The 23674-nt window shown below is 29.4% G+C and overlaps 2 protein-coding genes across 2 annotated transcripts in view; one reads left to right on the top strand and one right to left on the bottom strand.

The window, feature by feature from the left end:
- Positions 1 to 23674, top strand: part of LOC122498611 — a 73662-nt gene that overhangs the window by 9303 nt on the left and 40685 nt on the right. The window lies entirely within an intron of this gene.
- Positions 1 to 23674, bottom strand: part of LOC122498603 — a 58893-nt gene that overhangs the window by 5947 nt on the left and 29272 nt on the right. The window contains exon 2 of the mRNA XM_043606413.1: positions 2794 to 2970. Within this exon, the coding sequence (XP_043462348.1) occupies positions 2794 to 2970 (177 nt within the window). The remainder of the gene's footprint in view (positions 1 to 2793; positions 2971 to 23674) is intronic.

Below are 23674 nucleotides of genomic sequence, written 5' to 3'. Positions count from 1 at the left end.
TGCTACATCTATTCTAAAAAATTCAAAATAAATTCCGAATATAAAATATCCAAATCGCTGTTTTCTTTAAACAACTACATGTGATCTTGAGGACGAGACGATGAAGCATAATTGTACGATTAAACGAACTTACCTAAGTGAAGTTCAATCGAAATTATGCTATCGTCTCGTCCGAATAGATCACTCCCACCCTTCCCATTATACCCATCTTTTCTTTCTTTCTTTTTGTTTAAATGGCCTCTTGTATATACAAATAGCCAGTTCAGTATATATATATATATATATATGTTAAATTAATTGTTTTTTATCCAATGAAATGTAGGTTTTAGTTATATATTTCAGTTTAGTGTTGTCTCGATTGGTAGTTGTGTTGTCTCGGTAAGTATGCTAGTTCATCGATTGGGCGATAGTGGAGGCAATACCAAACAGCCTCTGCGGATTGTCTCCAGTGTAATAGATGGGGTTCTGCGTTGATTGGATGGTGAGGCAGCTATCCCTCCCTCTTTTATTTCCGTTGGGGAAAATGGAGGCGCGAAAGCTTGTATTTAAAAAAATAAACAAAATTTCTTTTTTTGAATTTCCATTCGTTGTTCCAAATGGTCCTTTTGATTAGAAATATTTCCTACTTATTAAATTGTTGATTGTAGTGGAATTCCAGTAATGTATAGAATTTTCTTTTCACTCGAGTTCAGCACGTGGCAATATGAGGTTATGTATGCACGAATAATGGAAAAAAGTCTACAAGACTCCGAGCCGAACTTTTGTTGAATTTCCAATCGCTGTTCCAGGTGATCCCTATGATTAGAAATATTTCCTTCTTATTAGATTGTTGTTTGTAGAAGGATTCCAATCATGAATAGAATTTTCTTTTCCTTTTCACCCAGCTTCAGCACGTGGCAATGTGAGGTTATGTATGCACGAATAATGGAAAAAAGTTTACAAATGTTAGACTGTTAAGGAATTAATTTCCTCACTAATTACACTAATTAATAAAACTTCAAGTTTCTTATATTTCGTAACAAATTTCAATAAACAACACAAAATATTGGTTTAAAAAGAGACAGACAGAAAAAAACGTGTCTCCCGCTCAATTAACAAAACGGAAGTCCTTCATTATACCCATCAGCAATTTGAATTCAAAATCACACAAGCGTAATGACAAGACGGAAGTATAAGAGCCCCCTGGTGAGAAATAAAGGTACCTGGAATGGCGCGAGCTTTAAAAATTCTGTGGATTGGAATCGGGCAACTAGCGTTACTACATGTGATCTATTCGGACGAGACGATAGCATAATTTCGATTGAACTTCACTTAGGTAAGTTCGTTTAATCGTACAATTGTTAAAAAAAATTTATTTGAATCAGATTATAATAATCGAAATTATTACTTTTTGGAAAAAAAAATTTTAATATTATTTACATGATATAGTTAATTTGAAGGTTCCCGTTAATTATAAGGGCTCACATTTAACGTAGGTGCATTGCTACTATAAATTGAAAATTAATCAGTATTCGCAATAATAATTAAATTAGGATTCAGGTCAAATTATAAAAAAGAAATTAGGCCAGCAGTAAAAAAATGTTTTTTAACATTAAATTCTTCTTTGATATTTGGTTTTTTAATAATTCGATATTCAAAGACATTTTCTATAAATTAAATTTTGAAAATATTTTTCAATTTCTCTTTTAAATTATAGAATTTTTGAAAGATATATTTTTTAGATTACACTCATAATATTAATACAGTAAAAAATATGTAAATGTAATCGAAAGACCGATTTAATATCTGAAAATTGTTTAAATAATATTTTTTCAATAATTAGTGATGAAAATTTTTAATTAAAAACGGATTTTAATGAAGAATCGCTTTAAGTAAAAAAATTCATTGATTTAAAGTTATACGAGAGAATAATTAATTAATTAGTCAATTACATAAAGAAAATGTACAATTTCCATTTCAAATGATATTAATTTTTATATTTTTTCAGTTATTTAATAAAATACACAGGCTAAGAAGCCCTTTTATAATTGAAAATATATCTACAGTTTGTAAACTGATATTCTTTCATTTTCTCTTATTTTTATTATTATTATTATTATTATTATTATTATTATTATTATTATTATTATTATTTAATAGTTATCTATTAGTTTTATTTTTTTGTTCAATAAATTATTATAACATTTGGTCAAGAAAAATTTGAGAGAAATACATTATTGTAATAAAAAAACAACTGATTAAACAATAATAATTAATATTAATTATTTTTAAAATTAATTAGATTAAAAATTTAGAAAAAATAGATTGATGTTTATGTTCTGATAATAATTATTATACAATTAAATATTAAATTAAAAATAATATTCGAATAGATGAAACAAATTTTTTTCATTGATCAACGTTGTGGACTTCAACTTCGTAATTAATTTCAACTAAGACGACCGAGTGATAAATGCAAATATTTAATAATTATTTTTAATTAAATATAATTAAATACTTATTTAGTTATTTGAAGATAAATATAATAATAAATAAATAAAGTAAATAAAAAATAGTAGAAAAAAATAATAAATTACATTAAAATTGAAAAAATGAAAGAAATAAAAAAGAAAATAATAGAGTAATAATAATAATAAAAAAATTATATAATACAATAAAAAAATGTAGATGAAAATTTAACGTTTCATCAGTAAATGTCGAAAACTTTGCAGTTTTCTGAACTTTTAACACACATTGAATTTTTTGAGGATTTGTGAAAAGAACTTTTTTTTTATTTAACTTTTTGATTCATACCGTTTTTTCATCTGTCAAGGGAATATTTTGCCTGGTACTTTCCCTTAGTTGATTTCCAGACTTCACGTAGTATTTTCCACTCGATCCTCCACCCACTGAATCTTCATTTTCAATAGCTTTTTGCAATGCAATCATCAGTCTGTCGAGCAAAAGTGCTGCTCTTTTCTGCATTGGTTTCTGTAAAAAAAAAAGTGTGAGAGAGAAAGAGAATAAATTTTTGATTTTCGTTTGAATATAAATTCTTACTAGGGAAAAGATTATATATATATATGTTATTTTAATGATGAGCGCGATGAACTTTCATTTGAAAAATATTTTTTTACACAATTTATTTTTATTTTTTTTATTCTTCACTCGATTTTACAAATAAATTTACTTGCATTTTTGGTGAAAAAAAAATTGCGATGATAAAAAGTATGTGAATTCAAATAATTATTTTTCCTGGAGATGAGTGTAAAATCTGTGTTTTTTTTTATGTAAACGGAATGTGAAGAAAAAAATTTTCTTCTTGTTTCTTTATACAGAAATTTTTCAAACTCGTATACACTTGCGTACTCGTAACTTGTTTTGAATTCATATTTAATGAAATTTTACAACATAAGTATAGAGTAGGCAAGTTCTTTATAAGCTGCTCGTTTATAAATCTTGTGCTGCTCGGGAGAAAAAATCAGGAGAGAATTACAATCATCAATTCTTTTTTTTTTTACTTAAGTTTAAAAAAAAAGAAAAGGAACGCAATGAAAATATATTGCTTTTTTATATTTTGATACGAAGACATTGTAAAATGATTATTTTTTATTTAAAATAATTATCATATACAGTTAATAACAGAATTTTTATATTAGTTTTATTTTAATAAATTTTTTTCTCATTTAATTACAAATTAAATATTAAATTAAATATTTCATCCACATTTTAAAAATACTCCAAAGAATTACTCAATTCACATTCCTGGAATATTCCAAAGAAATATTCCACGCACATTTTAAGAATATTCCAAAGAAATATTTCACTTACATTTTGGAAATATTCCAAAGAATTACTGCATTCATATTCCTTGGATATTTCATTGGAACATTGAGAATATTAAAAAAAAAAATGCTTTATTCACATTTCTTGAATATTCCCAAAAAATTTTTCATAGGAATATTTAAAAAAAACTACGTCCATATTTTATAAATATTAAAATGTTCGACTTTTGGAATGTTCCTCTGGAATTATGTTGGAATATTTCATCAAAAAATTGTGGACATATTCCATTAGAATTTTATAAAAATATTATATAATTAATTTTATTGATGATATACTAATAAACTTTCACTCCATTTAAATAAATTATCAATTATTATTTAAAATTGAAATAGTTGTAAATTTAAAAAGTACCTAATATTTTATTGGAACATTCATATAATATTCCAACAAAATATTTCTAACTATATTCTAATTTAATTTTGCTCCTATGTTCGAATTAAAAAAATCTAATGGAATATTTCTCCTTTATTCCAAAGAAATATTCCAAAAGTTTGAAATTTTAATGCTCCTAAATGTAGATAAAATATTTCTTTGGAATTTTCTTTAAATGTTGATTAAATATTCCATTGGAAAATTTCCATAAAATATTATAGGAATATTTCTTTCTAATATTCCCGTAAAATATTTTAGGAATATTCCTAAAATGTCGGTAGAATATTCCTTTTTTTGTATACCCAAAATGTGGATAGAATATTCCTTTGGAATTTTCTTAAAATATTAATGAAATATTCGTTTGGAATATTTTTAGAATATGGATGAAATATTCTTTTGGAATATTCTTAAAATGTTGATAGAATATTCCTTCGAAATATTTTTAAAATGTGGATAGAATATTCCTTCAGAATATTCTTAAAATTTTGGCAGAATATTCCAAAAATGTGGATACATAGAATTCCTAAAAAATATTGCCAATGTTTCCGTAGAATATTCCAGGAATGTGAAAAAAATATTCCCTACTATTTTGGAGTTGGTTTTTAAAATGCAAATTCATTGAAAATTAACATTAAAATAATGCTAAATTAAAATTTTAAAAATTATAATTGAGGAAAGAAAAAATTTTTTTTCGGACCAAGTATAAGAAAATTATTAAGTAATAAATATATTTACTTGTGGCAAATAATTTTTATTTAAATCAAACAAACTAATAGTGAAGTAATCGATTATTTGCATCAAATAAATTTCTTTTTCCACTCCGCTCTGTTAGAAAAGATTGAAATTTGAAAAGTTTACTTAATGTGATATCGATATTACTATATAAGGGAAGCTTCTTTCAATCCTTTCGACTGTATCTCACAATTTACAACTATATTTAACTTTGCACTGTTTACACGCAGATATAGAATTTTCATCATCAAAGAAGTAGGTTTCTTAAACTGGAAAATATTTATTTTCGTTTTTATAAAATGATTTTATGACGTACTTTGTAACTAGCTTTAAAGAATATTGGAAAAAAATGAGGAATTTCTGCTTTTAGTTTGCAAACAATTTGTTTTAGTATTTTAATTACAATTATTGATCATAATTGTTATTATAATTAATATTATTATTAATTATATTAATGTTATCTGTGAAATAGTTATTTACTATTAGGTACAATTATAATTATTCTTATATTTCGTTATAACTATAATTTTTATTTAACTAAATTATAATTATAATGACAATTATAATTATTATGATACTTAATATTATAATGTAATTCTTATCCATATTAACCATTATCATCATTATATTGATTATAATTTATAATTATAATCAAAATTATAATGTAAAAAGTACAATGAAGTTTATTAATTAAAATTAACTGTTTAGTAAAATTTTGGTTGATTTTTTGTTTTAGCAATCAATAAAAATAGCTAATTTTTAGTAATAGAAAATAATGCCAAAAAAACTATCAGACGTTATAGAATTAAAGTAATTATTTTATATTATATTATTATATTTATTAAATTAATTAAGAAATTTTATAATTTGTCCATCAACTTAAAATAAATTAAACTACATAGTATTTAGTAATTAATAATTAATTAATTAATTAATTAATTAATTAAAACTAGTAATTAACTATGTTTAATTATGTGATTACTAGAATTAAAAATATTACTAGGACTTAAAAAAAACAGAGACTGACTTTTTGCTATCAAATTAATTATTTTTAGAATTAAGATAAAATTAGTTAACGTTAGGTTAGTTCAGTAATTAAATTTATTTAAATTTTGTACTAATTTTTAGTATAATTGGATTATTTTATTCATCACTGACTAAATTATAATTTATTTAAATAATATACTTAGTATTTACTTAGTTTTAGTAGAAATTAGAGTAGATGGATTAGAATACTATAAAATAGAAAAAAAACTAAATTATTGAATTAAAAAGTGAATAATTTGAATTGGTACTAGTTCAATTTTTTTTGCTATAAAGTTTTTAGCAAAAAATGACAATAAATAGTTTAGAAATTAATTAATTAATTAATGGACGATTATTGTTTTTTACTAATTCAGATTTAGAAAGAGAGTAATACCATTTATGAAAAAGAGTTTGTTTTGATTGATAGTAATTTATAAAAAGTTATACAGACACTTTTTTTGAAAGTTTAGTGATAATTAGTGGATAATACGTGATCTAGTGAGGGTTGATCTTATCAATGAATTAACCTGCCCATGCGGTCATTGATCCTAATAGTTAATCAACCTCACTCTCTATAGTAAATGGTGGACAGGCTTTTGTAATTGAATTTTGATTTTCATAGTTCAGTATAATATAGTGTTCGATGATATTTATTTTCAAAAAAAATTTTATTAATACTTTTCAATTGTTTCTCCCTGATTACTATCAATCATTTTTTTACTACTAAATTATTACATTAAAAAAATAAATATAATTATATTCATTTTTACAATTTCATTATAGTGTTTACTAATATAAAACACATAATAAATTAATTTGCACTAATAATTAATTGTTTGCACTAATAATAATTAGTTAGTAGTATAGCTATGCCGGTTCTAGGACATATCGGTAATGTAGATTCCTACTTACCGACCGCTAGGGTAAGTTACCGGCCGTTAGTGGGGTATATGTCGGTAATTTACCGGCCGTTGGTGGGGGTATAAGTTTCTGTCACTAGATGGCGTTAGTGGGGTATATGTCGGTAATTTACCGACCGTTGGTGGGGGTATAAGTTTCTGTCACTAGATGGCGTTAGTGGGGTATGTATCGGTAATTTACCGACCGTTGGTGGGGGTATAAGTTTCTGTCACTAGATGGCGTTAGTGGGGTATGTATCGGTAATTTACCGGCCGTTGGTGGGGGTATAAGTTTCTGTCACTAGATGGCGTTAGTGGGGTATGTATCGGTAATTTACCCGCCGTTGGTGGGGGTATAAGTTTCTGTCACTAGATGGCGTTAGTGGGGTATGTATCGGTAATTTACCCGCCGTTGGTGGGGGTATAATTTTCTGTCACTAGATGGCGTTAGTGGGGTATGTATCGGTAATTTACCCGCTGTTGGTGGGGGTATAAGTTTCTGTCACTAGATGGCGTTAGTAGGGTATATGTCGGTAATTTACCACCCGTTGGTGGAGTACCTGATTTTAGTTAACCCTTTTAGCTTATGCAAATTCCACCCACTATCCACCCCTTTTGGACGTAGAATATGCAAATACCACCCCCCTCCCACCACCCACTCACCTATGTAAAATACATTGCACTTAGTTAACCACCACCACCCCCCCACCCACCTACTTTTTTTCTATTATATACATATTTCCAATACTACCACCCACCACCACCCACTTAGTATAAACCAGAAATTTCAAAAATCATATAGAGAAGCGCAAGGGACTAAGCGTTCGCGAGATACCGCGCATGCGTTGTGGGTAGTGGGAGTGGGTGGTGGTGGGTGGTGTGGTAAGGCCCAGTGCGCAACAAAAGTGCGCGTACGGTTAACGCGTTAATTTTTTTATAGGAAATTTTCAAATCGACCTAGCGTCATTAATATTTATCTTAGAAAGAATCTGAAAACAGTTTTGGAATCAGCGGGAAAAAGCGTATCGATTGCATACAAATTCAGCGAAATCGGTTGAAAATTGGAGGAGTTATGATTAATATTGTAAATCACCCTGCACAGAAGAAAAATTTTCGTCAGAATGTAAAAAAAAAAAAAAAAAAAAAAAAAAAAAAAAAAAAAAAAAAAAAAAAAAAAAAAAAAAAAAAAAAAAAAAAAAAAGGTCATCAACTTTTTTTTAATATCCATCCCAATTTATTTATCAATAAAATTATCAGATTTCAAATTTTTGTTTGAAACTAAATATTCGTTGAAACTTAAAATTCTCTTTTACCCTTCATGTTACGTATAAAAGTAACATTTTAGCTACCTGTGACCCTATCATAAAAGTACTTCAAACTTTCTAATTTTCATAATCTTTCAACATATAGTGGGGGAAATTTTCACCAATTTTCCACATAAGCATCAAGTCTACCTGTCATTGTGAAAACAGTTCTCTTCGTGAAAAATCGTCTCTTCGTCAAAATATTTGTTGTGTAGTATAGTGAAAATTGGATTTTTATAAACTCTGAGAAAAAAATGGTATGTATTTTGTTTATTATATAAATATATATATTTTTTAGTTTATACAAAATTTTATTATATTACATTATTATTAATAATAAAATTTTTTTATGTATCAGGACCCTCGATTAAAGCCACGAGTCATGAAATTGAAAGTGTTTAATTGTGAAAAGATGAAATTAAGCAGAAAATGGATGGTATGTATAAATAATTTTACCGCCGTATATATTACAATGCTTTAATGAAGTTAATGTTTTTTTCAATTAATAACAAAAAAATGTATATCTTTTTTAGCATAAATTCGCCCTCGTAAATATCCTGGAGGGAGTAATAGGGAATAAGAGTCCATGGAAGTTTTTAGGCAAGAGGGATATACCGAGAAGAGATGAAAAAAGTTCAAAACTTGTCAGGAATAGGTGGGATGTCTTACCATCAACCCATGTATGGTTTCTAGAAGGACCTACTTATGATCAACGTCTATATAAATTATTAATAAACAGGAATAAAAAAAGAAGGAATGAAAATATTCCAAAAATTGTCTGGAATAGGTGGGATGTACCACCACTACCACCACCACAATCAACACTACCACCACTACCACCACTACCATCAACACTACCACCACTACCACCACTACCATCACCACTACCACCATCACCACCATCACCACTAACACTATTACTACTACCAATACCACTACTACTACTACTACTACCACCACCACCACCACCACCATCACCATCACTACCACCACTACTCCCAACATCACCACCATCGTCAACATCAACAACATCTACATCAACAGCTGATTTAATATGCTACAGCGAACCTCCACCTCATTTAAGACCTAGAAAATTATTGTCCCCCATTCGCTCCCCAAAGTATTCACCCTATTTTCCTCCACTCAGAAAGCAAACCCGTCCCTTACGTTGGAATAATTAAATTAAATAATATATATATATATATATATTTATTTATTTTTAATTTTTATACATATGTTAATTATTTTGTTTTGTATATTTTGTAAATAAAATATATTTAAACTATTATTAATAAAGTATGAGTGTCTGTAAATGAAAAAAAAATGTGTTACATTCTTTTCCTCCAATTTAATTTAACTTTTATGTTTTGAAGTAAATAAATAAATTAAAAAAAAATAAATAAATAAAATAATTTCAAAATATTTAAAAAAAATTTAAAATAAATTTAAATGAATAAGTCGACTTTAACAGTAGGTTAATCAACAGATAAGTTATCATCTATAGGTATGTTTCCATACTATGATAAAATTACCATTTGTAGATAAACTTATCTTTCATTGATACAACTACAGATGTTACCCATGGATTTCTACTTTACCTTCCACTTAGTTCATCATGTTTTCAATACTCTCCGTCTACGGCGGTAGTGCAATAGTGGGTGAACTGTTAGTGGGGGGAAGTTACAGGAGTGGGAGTAAGACCCATGGTAGGGAGAAAGGTTACCTCAGGCAGTTCCCGAGCCAGGGACCGTCATTCTGTTTTAGGAATCACCATCAGCAACATCTCCAGCTCCAGCCTGCCTGCCTGCCTGCCTGCCTGCCTGCCTGCCTTCCTGCCTGGAGCCTGCCTTCCCGCCTTCCTGCCTGCCTGGTGCCTGCTACCTGGAGCCTGCCTTCGTGCCTGGTGCTTGCCGTTCAGCCTGCTACCTGGAGCCTGCCTTCGTGCCTGGTGCTTGCCGTTCAGCCTGCTACCTGGAGCCTGCCTTCGTGCCTGGTGCTTGCCGTTCAGCCTGCTACCTGGAGCCTGCCTTCCTGCCTGGTGCTTGCCGTTCAACCTGCCTGACGCCTACCTTCGTGCCTGTCTGTTGCCTGCCGCCTGCTTGCCGCCTTCCTGCCTACCATTGCAGTTGCAGCAGTGTCAGTCAACCGGCTCGCAGTCGTTGTATTAGCAGTAGCCTGTCTTGTTAGTCAACCGGCTCGCAGTCGTTGTATTAGCAGTAGCCTGTCTTCAGCCTACCATTGCAGTTGCACCGCAGTATCAATCAACCGGCTCGCAGTCGATGTATTAGCAGTAGCCTGTCTTCAGCCTACCATTGCAGTTGCACCGCAGTATCAGTCAACCGACTCGCAGTCGTTGTATTAGCAGTATCAATCAACCGGCTCGCGGTCGTTGTATTAGCAGTAGCCTATCTTCAGCCTGTCTTGTATGAACATTGCAGAAGTTAACGCAGACGTTCGATTCTGTTTATTTCGATTCTGTAGGTTTTTTTTATTGTATATATTGCATATCATTATATTATCAATTCTTTTTACTTATTACAATTGATTTTAATGTATTACAGATCTTCAAAGACTCTTTCCTCATCCTCCTCCTCCTCCTCCTACCGTTGAGGACACTACAGAAGAAGAGTTAGCTGTGGACAACTGTTAGCTGAGGACGTCATTTTTCTGTTTATCTGTTTCAGCTTCTGCTTTTTTTTTTTATTTTTTATTACCATGTCGCATATAGTTAGAAACCCATATGCAAGAGTATCGCGAAGAGCACGCCGAGTAGTATCCCAAGACAGTATTAATGAAATTTGTACAAACTCACAAACTTTCCTTAATACTATTCCTGGTGAATTGGAATCAATTAAATCTAAAACAGATCGTGATGATCGTTTGATAAGCGCATTTAAATGGCATAGTAAGTGTAAAAATTATCTTGCTATTATAGCAAAGTTCTTGCGACGTAGCATACTTGAGAGAAATCATGAAAGTAGGATTGAAAATTTGCTATTACAAGTAAAATATTATGAATACCAACTACATAAACTTATGAAAAAGGGAGCTGGACTAGATACCTCAAATGATAAAATTAAATGGGTAGTTACTGACAGGGCCTTTAACAATAAACTTCAAAACGGAAGTATTATAAATATATCACATTTAGACACTAATGATTTCTTAGATGATGCTTACTCAGTTTTCAAAGATCAGGTAGAACGATTTTTAAGGGAAGGGCCACTAAAAGTTTACACTGTTTTTCAAGCAAAGTATAAACAAGTTCTACCTGACAATACAATAGTTTTTGATTTAAAAAGTTTTACCGCGAGTACAAAAGAAGTTTTTCCTACAACTAATTTAGATAACTTCTATAATGAAAATATTAAACAAATAACGCTACGCCTCTGTGAAGATTTTGAAGAAAAAGATTCAAATTGGCGACTTGATTCAATTCAGAGATTAGACGTAAATTTCAGTAAATTCAACCCCTTGAAGGCTGGTTCTTTTATAGATTTACCTCAATCAATTAAAGCAAAAAAGGCTTGCATTAATGTTCATAACAATGATAATGAATGCTTAAAGTGGTCGATACTTTCCGCGCTCTATCCACCTCAAACTACAAAATCCCAGTATTGTAAAAGTTATATAAAATATAAAAATGTTTTAAATTTTAAGGGAATAAACTTCCCTGTTCATGTTTCTCAAATTCCAAAATTTGAAAAACAGAACCCTATTTCTATTAATGTATATGGTCTTGAAATTCCTAAAGGAAACAAACGTTCAAAGAATGATGATGAATTTAATGTAGTTCCACTACATATAACTTCAATCAAAAAAGAAAAGCATGTTAACCTTTTATTAATTCAAGACAATTACAATAATCATGAGGTGGACAAAGCAAAAACTAAATATCATTATGTTTGGATTAAAAATTTATCACGACTTGTTAGCTCTCAATTATCTCAACAAGAACATAAGAAGTATATTTGCGATCGCTGTTTGCATTATTTTCATAGTCAAGATAAACTTTCTACACATACATTAACTTGTTCACATTTAAATAAAACGAAAATTATTTTACCGCAACCAGAAAAAAATATACTCAAATTTAAAAACATTTCAAATCAGGAGCGTGCTCCATTTATCATATATGCAGACTGCGAAAGCTTATTACTTCCTAAAACAGATTCTTCATCTATGGGAGGTAATACAGAAATTATTCAAAATCATAAACTTTTAAGTATTGGATATTATCTCAAATGTAATGAACAAAGATGTAATAATACAAAATCTATATATAAAGCATCTCCCGTTGATGAAGAAAATGCAGCGAAATGGTTTGCTCGTGAATTGAAGCAAGTTGCTGAGCAACTTGAACCTGTATTTAAAACTATCATTCCGATGGAAGTTTTAAGTGCTAAGCAAGAGAATCTTTTTCGAATAAGTAATAAGTGTCACATTTGTAAGCAAGCGATTAATCAGGGTCAGATTAAGGTTAGGGATCATTGTCACCTAACTGGTAAATACAGAGGTGTAGCTCATCAGTATTGCAATCTAAATTATCAGGAATTACATACTATTCCTGTTGTTTTCCATAATTTGAGTGGTTATGATGCTCATTTCATTATAGAAGCTATTGCGAATGAGCTTGAAGGTAAAATTGATCTCCTTCCTATTACTAAAGAGAAATATATTAGCTTCACAAAACACCTCCCAGAAAATAGTATAAAATTTAAATTCATTGACTCATTTCGTTTCATGGCATCATCTTTGGATAAATTGGCTTCATATCTGTCAGACTATAAAATAGTACATTCCGAATTTGAGTCTTATGATGTTAATAAGATCCAGTTATTAACACGCAAAGGAATTTTTCCATATGAGTATTTAGACAGTAGATTGAAATTAAATGAGACACAACTACCGCCAAAAGAGAAATTTTATAGTACCCTAAATGATTCTCATATAAGCGATGAAGATTATCATCATGCACAAAGGGTTTGGTCTACTTTTAATTGTCAATATCTCTATGAGTATGTATATTTGTATATGAAAACTGACATTTTACTACTCGCAGATGTTTTTGAGAATTTCAGAGACCAATGTCTTAAAGCATATAAATTAGATCCAGCTTATTATTATACAACACCTGGACTTAGTTGGGATGCCATGTTAAAATGTACAAAGGTTGAGTTGGAACTCCTTACAGATATTGACATGGTTATGTTTGTTGAAAGTGGTATTAGAGGAGGTATAAGCCAATGTTCAAACAGATATGCTCATGCCAATAATCATTATATGAAAAATTATAATGAAAATGAAGATTCATCTTATATCGTATATTTAGATGCTAATAACCTTTATGGTTGGGCTATGATTCAAGCACTTCCCTATGGTGGTTTTGAGTGGGTAAAAGATGTAGATAGATCGTTTAACTTTAATATCGGTAATGATTCAAATTTTGGCTATATATTAGAAGTTGATTTAGAATATCCAAATGATTTGCATGAAAGTCATAGTGACTTACCATTTTGTCCAGAACACTCAAAGCCACCTGGATCAAAACAAGAGAAATTGCTCACTACCCTCCTACCAAAACAAAAGTATATTCTCCATTATCGTGCACTTAAACAAGCAATAGAGAGTGGTCTTAAACTTACTCAAATTCATCGAGTTTTAAAATTTAAACAATCTCCATGGTTGAAGAAGTATATCGATTTTAATACCAAGATGCGAACAGATGCAAAAAATGAGTTTGAAAAAAATCTTTACAAACTCATGAACAATGCAGTTTATGGCAAGACAATGGAGAATGTACGAAAACGCGTTGATGTAAAACTTGTAACAAAATGGGAGGGTAGGTATGGAGCAGAAGCTCTTATTTCAAAGCCAAACTTCCACACACGAGCTATTTTCAATGAAAACTTGGTTGCTGTGGAGCTTAACAAAACGGAAGTGCTTATGAACAAACCCATCTATATTGGACTTAGCGTTTTGGACATATCTAAAACATTAATGTATGATTTTCATTATAAATATATGAGAAACAAGTATGGTAAAAATTGTAAATTGCTCTACACTGACACTGACAGCCTTATTTATAAAATTAAATGTACAGATATCTACTCTGATATGAAAGCAGATATTTGTAAATTTGATACATCTGACTATCCTGCTGATAATATATATGGAATTCCGCAAGCTAATAAAAAAGTCTTAGGACTCATGAAAGATGAGTGTAATGGACGAATAATAACAGAATTTGTTGGCTTACGAAGTAAAATGTATAGTATTCGTGTAGATGGAGAAGATTCTATGAAAAAAGCAAAAGGTGTCAAGACGGTAGTTGTGAAAAAATCTATTACTTTCAATGATTATGTATACTGCTTAAAGAACATTAAAATACAAACTAGAGTACAATATTCTATAAGATCAAAACTACACAATGTATATACACTAAAACAAAGAAAAATAGCATTAAGTCCTTATGATGATAAAAGATATTTATTAGAAAACAGTACAGATACTCTTGCTTGGGGACATTATAAAATCAAAAACGATGAAAATGATTGTGATAATAATGATATTGTGATGTTAGAAGTTTAAGTATTTATTGTTTTATATATATTCTACGTATTTATATATTAGATGTTATATTTATTTATATTATAGTATTATATATTGTAAAAGATTGGATGGGTGAAATATGAAGATTATTAATAAACCAAAAAATTTGTTGCCAATTTTATGTCTACTTTATTTAATAAAACCTTGTACAATTAGCTTACATATTATTCAATATTATATTAACTTATTATTAAATTAAATTTATAACAGTAATACCAACTTTATAACTCACACAAGTAAAAATAAATTCTTAAACCATTTCTAACTTTTTTCTATCTTCAAATCAAGTTAAAACCTGTTTGAAGGTTTCTAAAAGAATGTCTTTGTTCTCATCTACAGTCAGGTTAAAACCTGTCTAAAGGTTTTTTAGATAATATTTTTATTCTATTCAAGATTTAGGTTGAAACATGCTTTAAGATTTCCAAACAATACTATTGTCATTTTGGAAAAAAGACAAGTTGAAACTTGCTTTCAAATTTTTAGACAATACATTTGTCACCCTTCAAAATCAAGTTGTAACCTGTTAAGTCACGGTCCGTAGTAAGTATACATTCATTTCAATATAAAAAATATTTAAATAAGAAAAAGTTAACTTTAACTTTTCAAAAAGTTAACTTTAACTTTTCCAAAAGTTAACTTTAACTTTTCAAAAAGTTAACTTTAACTTTTCAAAAAGTTAACTTTAACTTTTCAAAAAGTTAACTTCAATTTGACTGGTATCATAGTGTTCTTAATATAAAGATTGTAGTATAAAGTATAATCTTTGTATTAAAAGAACACTATGATACCAGTCAAATTAACTTTAACTTTTCAAAAAGTTAACTTTAACTTTTCAAAAAGTTAACTTTAACTTTTCAAAAAGTTAACTTTAACTTTTCAAAAAGTTAACTTTAACTTTTCAAAAAGTTAACTTTAACTTTTCAAAAAGTTAACTTTAACTTTTCAAAAAGTTAACTTCAATTTGACTGGTATCATAGTGTTCTTAATATAAAGATTGTAGTATAAAGTATAATCTTTGTATTAAAAGAACACTATGATACCAGTCAAATTAACTTTAACTTTTCTAAAAGTTAACTTTAACTTTTCTAAAAGTTAACTTTAACTTTTCCAAAAGTTAACTTTAACTTTTCTAAAAGTTAACTTTAACTTTCAGAAAAGATAATAAACTATTACATGTCTGATTTTTTTATCCAACTATTATGTGAATTATCAAAACCTAACCATTTTACAAAGACTTCATCACGACGATTCTTGAGAACTTTTTCTATGAGATATATATCTGAATATTTCACTTTAGAAATTTCTTCTTCGTAGAAACCACCTTCGATGGGTTGATCCTGATAATCTTTCAACTTATATGTTACTGGTTTTGTTGATTTAACTTTAGAGATGGTAAATATTTCAGTTGTCCAGTTTGGTGTATATCCTTTTTCAAAAATATGTTTATTCTTGCTTATTCGAACTCTATCGCCAACTTTGAATTTTGCTCTTTTAGTTAAAATTTTCCTCTGTTTTGAGATGTGATTCAATAATTTTTTTTCATCTTGTTTCCTGACATCCTTGGGTTTCATACCAATAGTTCGATGTTTCTGGTTGTTATACTTTGAAATTAGAGATGGTAATATATCTTCCCATTTATAATTTCCTCTTAAATTGAACTGCGGCCACATCATATTTTTTAGTGTTCGGTTAAATCTTTCAATTATTGAAGCTTTCAAATTACTATATGTTGAATACAGTTTAATTTTATATGATTTCATTAAATTCTCAAATATTAAATTATAAAATTCTTTGCCTCTATCAGTATGTAAATTTTTAGGTATACGTCCATCTTTGAGTATAGATTTCATAGCAGTAGAAACATCTTTCCCAGATTTACTTTTTACAGGTACTGCCCATGCATACTTGGAAAATATATCTATAACAGTAAGCATATATTTGAATCCTTTGTTAACTTTCGAATATGGTATCATTTCAACCAAATCTGCTTGCCATGTTTCATCCACACCACGCATTTGTACTTTACGACGTGGATAATTTCTTCTAGCTTGTCTATGTAATTCTGTGACAACTGCTAACTTTTTGTCATCCATTTTAAGGTATATATGAATACATCAATACTCAACACAATACTGATTCAAAGTTTATATACACACTTAATATATAATTTTACTTTCCCGTAATTCTTCAATAATACTCATAATTTCATTGTTATGACTTGGATTTCCAGCTTCTCGTGATGCTATAAGTAATCGTAAACGATCAACAAGTTCATTTGGATCATCCCAGTAGATGTAGTCTGAATATGATTCTTTTTTCACTAACATAGATTGCGGTAATAAATTCTTTTTCTGTAAAGATTCTCCTGTTTTCTGATAAAGCTTTGCAATAACATTTGTGTATTTAAAACTGTTGTTTGTACGAATAGGTTTATTTGGACTATAATTCCTTCTATGTGCATTAGTAGCTTGTAATATTTCTTTATAGTTGGCTAAATCATCTGAACTTATAGAATCTTCATTAGGTTTTTCTCTAAATAAAAGTTCTAGTAATCCATCTGTTTTAGTATATTTTTTCTTTCCACCTAAGTCTATGAGAGGACCATCAAAATTAATTTCTGTATTACCTATCATGAAACCTCTATCTTTAACTTTCCGCACTCCGTAAACCATATCCAAATATTGTTTTCTATTTTTATTCAATAATGTTATAAATTTATTTGTTAATTTGTCGGAATCTTGTTGTTGTTGTATATTATTCTGCTCATAAGACTCTTGAACTGTTAAATTATCATTTAACATATCGTTTTGCTCATGTATAACATCTTGATACTCTTGATTTGATAAGTCATCAATTATATTTTCACTTTTTAAATTTTGTAAATCTTCTACTTTAGATATAGGATCATCAAATGTATAGTTATTATATGCAGGTATATCAAATGGTTCATCATCATCACTAACAGCAGTCTTGAATGTTGTTTCAAAGTCTTCTTCTTCTTCTTCTTCTTCTTCTTCCTTTTTTATTTTTTTTGATACATTTTCATTCTTGATTGGATTATAATTTCTATTCACCAATTTCTCCAATGGAGTAACTAGTGGTTGAAAAGTTTCTTTTAATATATTTTCTGCAGTCTCTCTACCACTTTTAAGTATACGATGTTTCTTGCGTATAGCATCACTTGCTTTTGCTATTTCATGAAGCGTTTCTCGTTCTTTCCGAAACATGTTTATATATTGATGTCTAAAATTATACTAATGAAAGTTGTAGACCAATAGATACTTATAACTGAATAAAGCAATCGAAACCTTTTCTATATCTTCCTTCATTTAAATTTCGGTCTTTGTCTATAACAACAAACCCATATCTATCAGAATTCCAACATGTTGAGCATAAATCACGAAATTGATTGTAAGTCATATCTGTATTTACATGATCGTTATAAACATGCTTAAGGTTTCTCTCATCTTGTTTAAAAAGTACTAGTAAGTTAATATTATCTCTAACAAGATGTTTGGGAATGTGGGCATATGTCTGACATAGATAGAAACTGTCAACGTTGACATGCCTACCCATGCAAAAAAATGCTCTTACATTGTCTTGCTTCTCGCAAGCAATATCATCAAAAATAAATACTGAATTTGGTTTAGCGTCTTTAGGTGAAACCACTTCTTCATGTTCTCTAAATGGAAAGTATTCAATACCATCAACTTTACTGAGAACTTTTTCTAAAAATTGATATTTTGGTTGTTGTAAAGACTTTGAATATAAATATATATTTTCAAAGCTTAAACCATTCGGATGTATGATTAAAGACAAAAGAGCATTTGTCTTTCCACAATTTGATGGTCCACAAAAAGCTGCACGAATGCTGTTTGAAAATAGACATCCATGACGTTTTACACCATCATCCTTGTTTGGAAGAAGGTTATCAACATTCACTATTGGGAGTTGAACATCTTGTACATTAAACCGCATCTTGAAATCGACTGAAGGTATAGGTATAAATATAGCGTTTATATAGCTGTATCCAATCAGTTAGTTGTGAACCACAGTCGAGTGAGGAATGATTACTCATGATAAAGTGAAAAAAAATAATAAAAAAATTTCTTGTCGCGGTCAAGGCTTTCTCAATACTATAATCAATAAATTACCATTCGAGTTTCATTTCCCGGGTTATCAATATTGTGGACCTGGTACGAAGTTAGCAAAACGTCTTGCACGTGGTGATTCTGGTATAAACCCTTTAGATGCAGCTTGTAAAGATCATGATATAGCTTATTCAAAAGATAAAGACGTGGCTATAAGAAATTCTGCAGATAAAATACTTGCTGAGAAGGCGTGGGAACGGGTTGTTTCTAAAGACGCTAAATTAAGTGAAAAAGCAGTTGCATTAGCTGTAACTAATATAATGAAAGCCAAGTCTAAATTTGGGATGGGGATAAAAGTTAATAAGAAATATAAAAAGATTAAGACAAAGAAATCAAAGAAGAAGAAGAAGAAGAGTAAGAAGGTTATTTCTAAAAAACATGTTACTTTAAAGAAGATTGTTAATGCTGCTAAAAAGTCTATGAAATCTAATAACAACTCTTTAGATACAATTAGAACTGCTATGATTGGTGCAAGAAAGGCTATAAAACAGTATGGCGGTAAATCTAAGATTATATCACCTCGAATTCTTCCTATACCCTTAAAAGTTGGGGGTATTTTACCTCTTGTACCAATTTTTGCTGGACTGAGTGCTTTAGGGGCGCTTAGTGGTGGAATTAGCGGTATAGTGAAAGCTGTAAATGAAGCTAATGTTGCTAAGAAAGAACTTTCAGAAGCTCAGCGACATAATCATACTATGGAATCCATTGCTTTAGGAAAAGGTCTATACATGAAACCATATCAACGGGGACTTGGCCTTTATATGCAACCTTACAAAGGCAAAGGATTATATAATAAGAAAAAAATATCAAAAAACTAATATTGAAGCTACCTCACCGTGCACTAAGTGATTATGATCTTCTAAAATATTCTAAAAGTTTAAAAATACCATATTTTAGAGGAGTCTTTATGAGAAATGAATTACCCATAGGAGGGCCATTTCAATATGAATCAGCAATAATAAATCTTGATAATAAAGAAGGTCCTGGAACTCATTGGGTTGCATATAAAAAGGTGAACAATGAAACCGAATACTTTGACAGTTTTGGTAATCTTTCACCACCATTGGATCTCATTGTTTACTTAGGTGTTGGTAGCTATATAAAATATAATCATGAAAGATATCAAAATTTTGATACGTTTATATGCGGTCATTTGTGTCTTAAATTTCTGTGTAATCAACTTACAATGAAGAATAACTTTAGTCTATATAAGAATGTATAACCAATTTCAAGCTTCAGTATACAACTAAACACTCAACATGAATGATTCTATCACTCTCACGTTATCAGGGAATTCTTCAACCCTTGAGGCTTCATACTTTCCACCAATTGAACTATCATCTAACAAAAATTATGTTCTTGGTCTTGTTGAACTCCTTACATTCAACTCAATTCCCAACATTGATAAGGGTGCTAATACATTTTATATAGATGGTTTCGATATAGAAATACCTACAGGTAGTTATGAAATCGAAGATATTAAAAAGCATATTGAACATAGAATAAGACGCACTGGTCTTATTTTAAAAATGACGGTTGATACAAATACATTACACTGTACAATTGCATCTAATCGTGAAATTGACTTCAGAAAAGAAAATGGTATAGGACAATTATTTGGATTTTCTCCCAAGTATCTTGGAGCAAATACAGTTAATGTTTCTGATTCAATTATATCTATAATGAAGGTGAATGCTATACGTGTTGAGTGTAATATTACAACAGGATCATATATTAATGGAAAGAAAGTACATACAATACATCAATTTTATCCTTCTGTTCCTACTGGATATAAAATCATAGAAGTTCCAAATAATGTCATTTACTATCCAGTCACCGTAAAGACAATATATAATATTCAGCTGCGTATAGTTGATCAGGACGGTAATTTAGTAAATTTTAGAGGAGAGACAATAACAATACGTTTACATATAAAATCAGTGTAATGGGAATTATTTACAATCAAAAAAGAAAAGTTGGTGGTAGTTATAAAAGTGAACCAACATGTGTAAAGAAAAGCAGTGTGAATATAACTCGCAAGGTGTTAACACCTCAGAATCAAATATTTCTGAAGAAACTTGGTCTGCGAATCAGACATTAAAAATAAAGAAGAAGAAGAAGCAGAAGAGAGGTGAAAAATTATATCTATTCATTTTGTGTCGTTGTTATAAGAAAAATGGATGAAATTCTCAGCATTCCAACTCAAGTGAATTTTGATGAATCTATAGCAAATTATGAAATTCATAGTCATCAACCATATGCATCATCATCTTTCAACAATAGTGATGAAATTCGGATTATAGTTCAGAATCAGGATTTATCTATTTTACCGAGTAGCAGTTCCTTACATATATTTGGACGCTTGACAAAGAATGATGGAAATACTTTAACAGAAAATGTTTCTCTTATTAATAATGCTATAGCTTACTTATTTGATGAAATTCGTTATGAATTAAATGGTATCGAGATTGATAGATGCAAATATGTTGGTTATACTTCAACTATAAAAAACCTGGTTTCACTAACTCCTTCTCAACTTATACGTGTTGGAAATGCAGGTGTCTTTGAATATTCTGCTTTGGATTTAAAAATGACTATAGAAAATGGTTATTTTAATGTAACAATTCCACTTAGTATGCTTTTCGGTTTTGCTGAAGATTATAAGAAAATTGTTGTAAATGCTAAACATGAACTCATTTTGATAAGATCACGAAATGATTTAAATGCTGTTATTCAAACAGGAAATCTTGAGAATAATGAAGAATTTAAAATTACAATTAATAAAATTGAATGGTTAGTACCATATATTTTACCATCTGATAACAATAAAATTAAATTATTAAAATTTATTGAGAAGGATCCATTAATTTCTATGAGTTTCCGATCGTGGGAAATGTATGAGTATCCTTTACTTCCAGAAAGTTCAAGAATTATGTGGCAACTCAAATCTTCATCTCAATTAGAGAAACCACGATATGTAATTGTTGGATTTCAAACTGGAAGAAAGAATCAACTCAAAGAAACATCCTGTTACTTTGATCATTGTAATATTACAAATGTGAAACTCTTTTTGAACTCACAATCTTACCCTTATGGAAATTTAAATTTAAATTTTGATCAAAATCAGTATTCTTTATTATATGATATGTATGCTAATTTTCAATCTTCTTATTATGGAAAAGATTCAGAACCTACTTTAGCTATTAATACTTTTAAATCAAAAGCACCTTTAATTGTTATTGATTGTTCGAAACAAAATGAGTTTTTAAAGCAGTCTTCAGTCGATGTACGTTTAGAAATTGAAGCTAGAGAAAATATACCTGCTGATACAACTGCATATTGTCTCATCATACATGATCGTATAGTTCAGTATAAACCAATCAGTGGTATTATTAAAAAGTTATAAGGAGTGGAGAGGGAAACAAAGTGGTGGGGGTGAAGTGGAGAAGTATATAAGACATATTTCTGAAGCAGATACTCATTTCTATTCTAAAATGGAGTTCATAGTAGACGTTCAAGGTTTTAAAAAACCCTGCAATGAGTTTATTTTCAAAGAGTTGGCTATAGTTCCTCTGGAGGCAGATGCTCAACCAAGAGTTTACCTCTTTGAACCACCTTGTGCTTGGAATTCTCTACCTGGACGTTATAAAAGTGAAAACCTGTGGTTAACAAACAACTATCATTCAATCCCTTGGATGGCTGGAGATGTGTGTTACGATGAAGTGCGAACCATTTTACAAGATGCATTACGAGGAGCAAAAACTATCTATGTTAAAGGTTGTGAAAAAAAACAGTGGTTAGAAAAGTATTTAATGAATGTATACAATTTAGAAGAAATTGACTGTCCAGCGTTTAAGAATATTAAAACTGAATTTTTACCACCTACATGTACTCATCATATTACACAAACTGAAAATTGTGCAGTAAACAATATATTTAAGCTTCGAAATTGGTTTTTAAATGTAACGAGTGAACTGAGAAACTTCTCAAATGGTATCGACGAAGTGGATGATGATGATGATGTGAATACTAATTTAAAATCATTTTATGAAAATTATGAAACATTATTGTAATAAGTTTAATTTTTCTATACATATGAATAAATGAATTTTATAATTTTAAAAAATGTTGTCTTTCTTTCTTTCTTGATATACCTACTCCTTTAATATTATATACTTGAAACATTTTTTTTCCTTTAACTTTAATAAAAATTTACTTATATAATTTTATATAAAATACAATTAATTAAAAAATTATTTAAAATATGAAGGTAGAATAATAAAACAATCCATTTAAAAGTAATTTTTTTTTTATTATTTAAAACCTTTAAATATTTACATAATTTTTTTACAATATAACCTTAGAATATATATTTTATTCAAATTCAATAACATTAAATTTACCACCAATATACTTTAATCGTAACTTCTCCGATTGCACGGCTTCTTCCATCATTGTGAAGGAAGTAGGGTCATCTTCAAATAGTTTTGAAAACCTTGCCGGTAGAAAAGTAGTAAATGTAGCATCCAGGTCTACTACAATCCTAGAACCATATTTCGTCTGCACCTTGTTTATTTTAGTTACGTTATATAACTCATTCACAGTCAATTCAGAAAGCGGCTTCGTTGGTAGAAATCTCTCCATGCGACCAGTGGCGTTGACTTTTTGGAAGTCCATTGTTTTAATATCTGTAAGCAAAGAAAAAAAGATGGACTTTTTTAATATTAAATTTAAAAAAACTAATTTGGAATAC

The sequence above is a fragment of the Leptopilina heterotoma genome, unplaced genomic scaffold (assembly GCF_015476425.1).
Source record: "Leptopilina heterotoma isolate Lh14 unplaced genomic scaffold, ASM1547642v1 Lhet_10, whole genome shotgun sequence".
NCBI lineage: Eukaryota > Metazoa > Arthropoda > Insecta > Hymenoptera > Figitidae > Leptopilina > Leptopilina heterotoma.
Note: the sequence above shows the minus strand (reverse complement) of the source record. Positions and strands in the feature narration are given on the sequence as shown.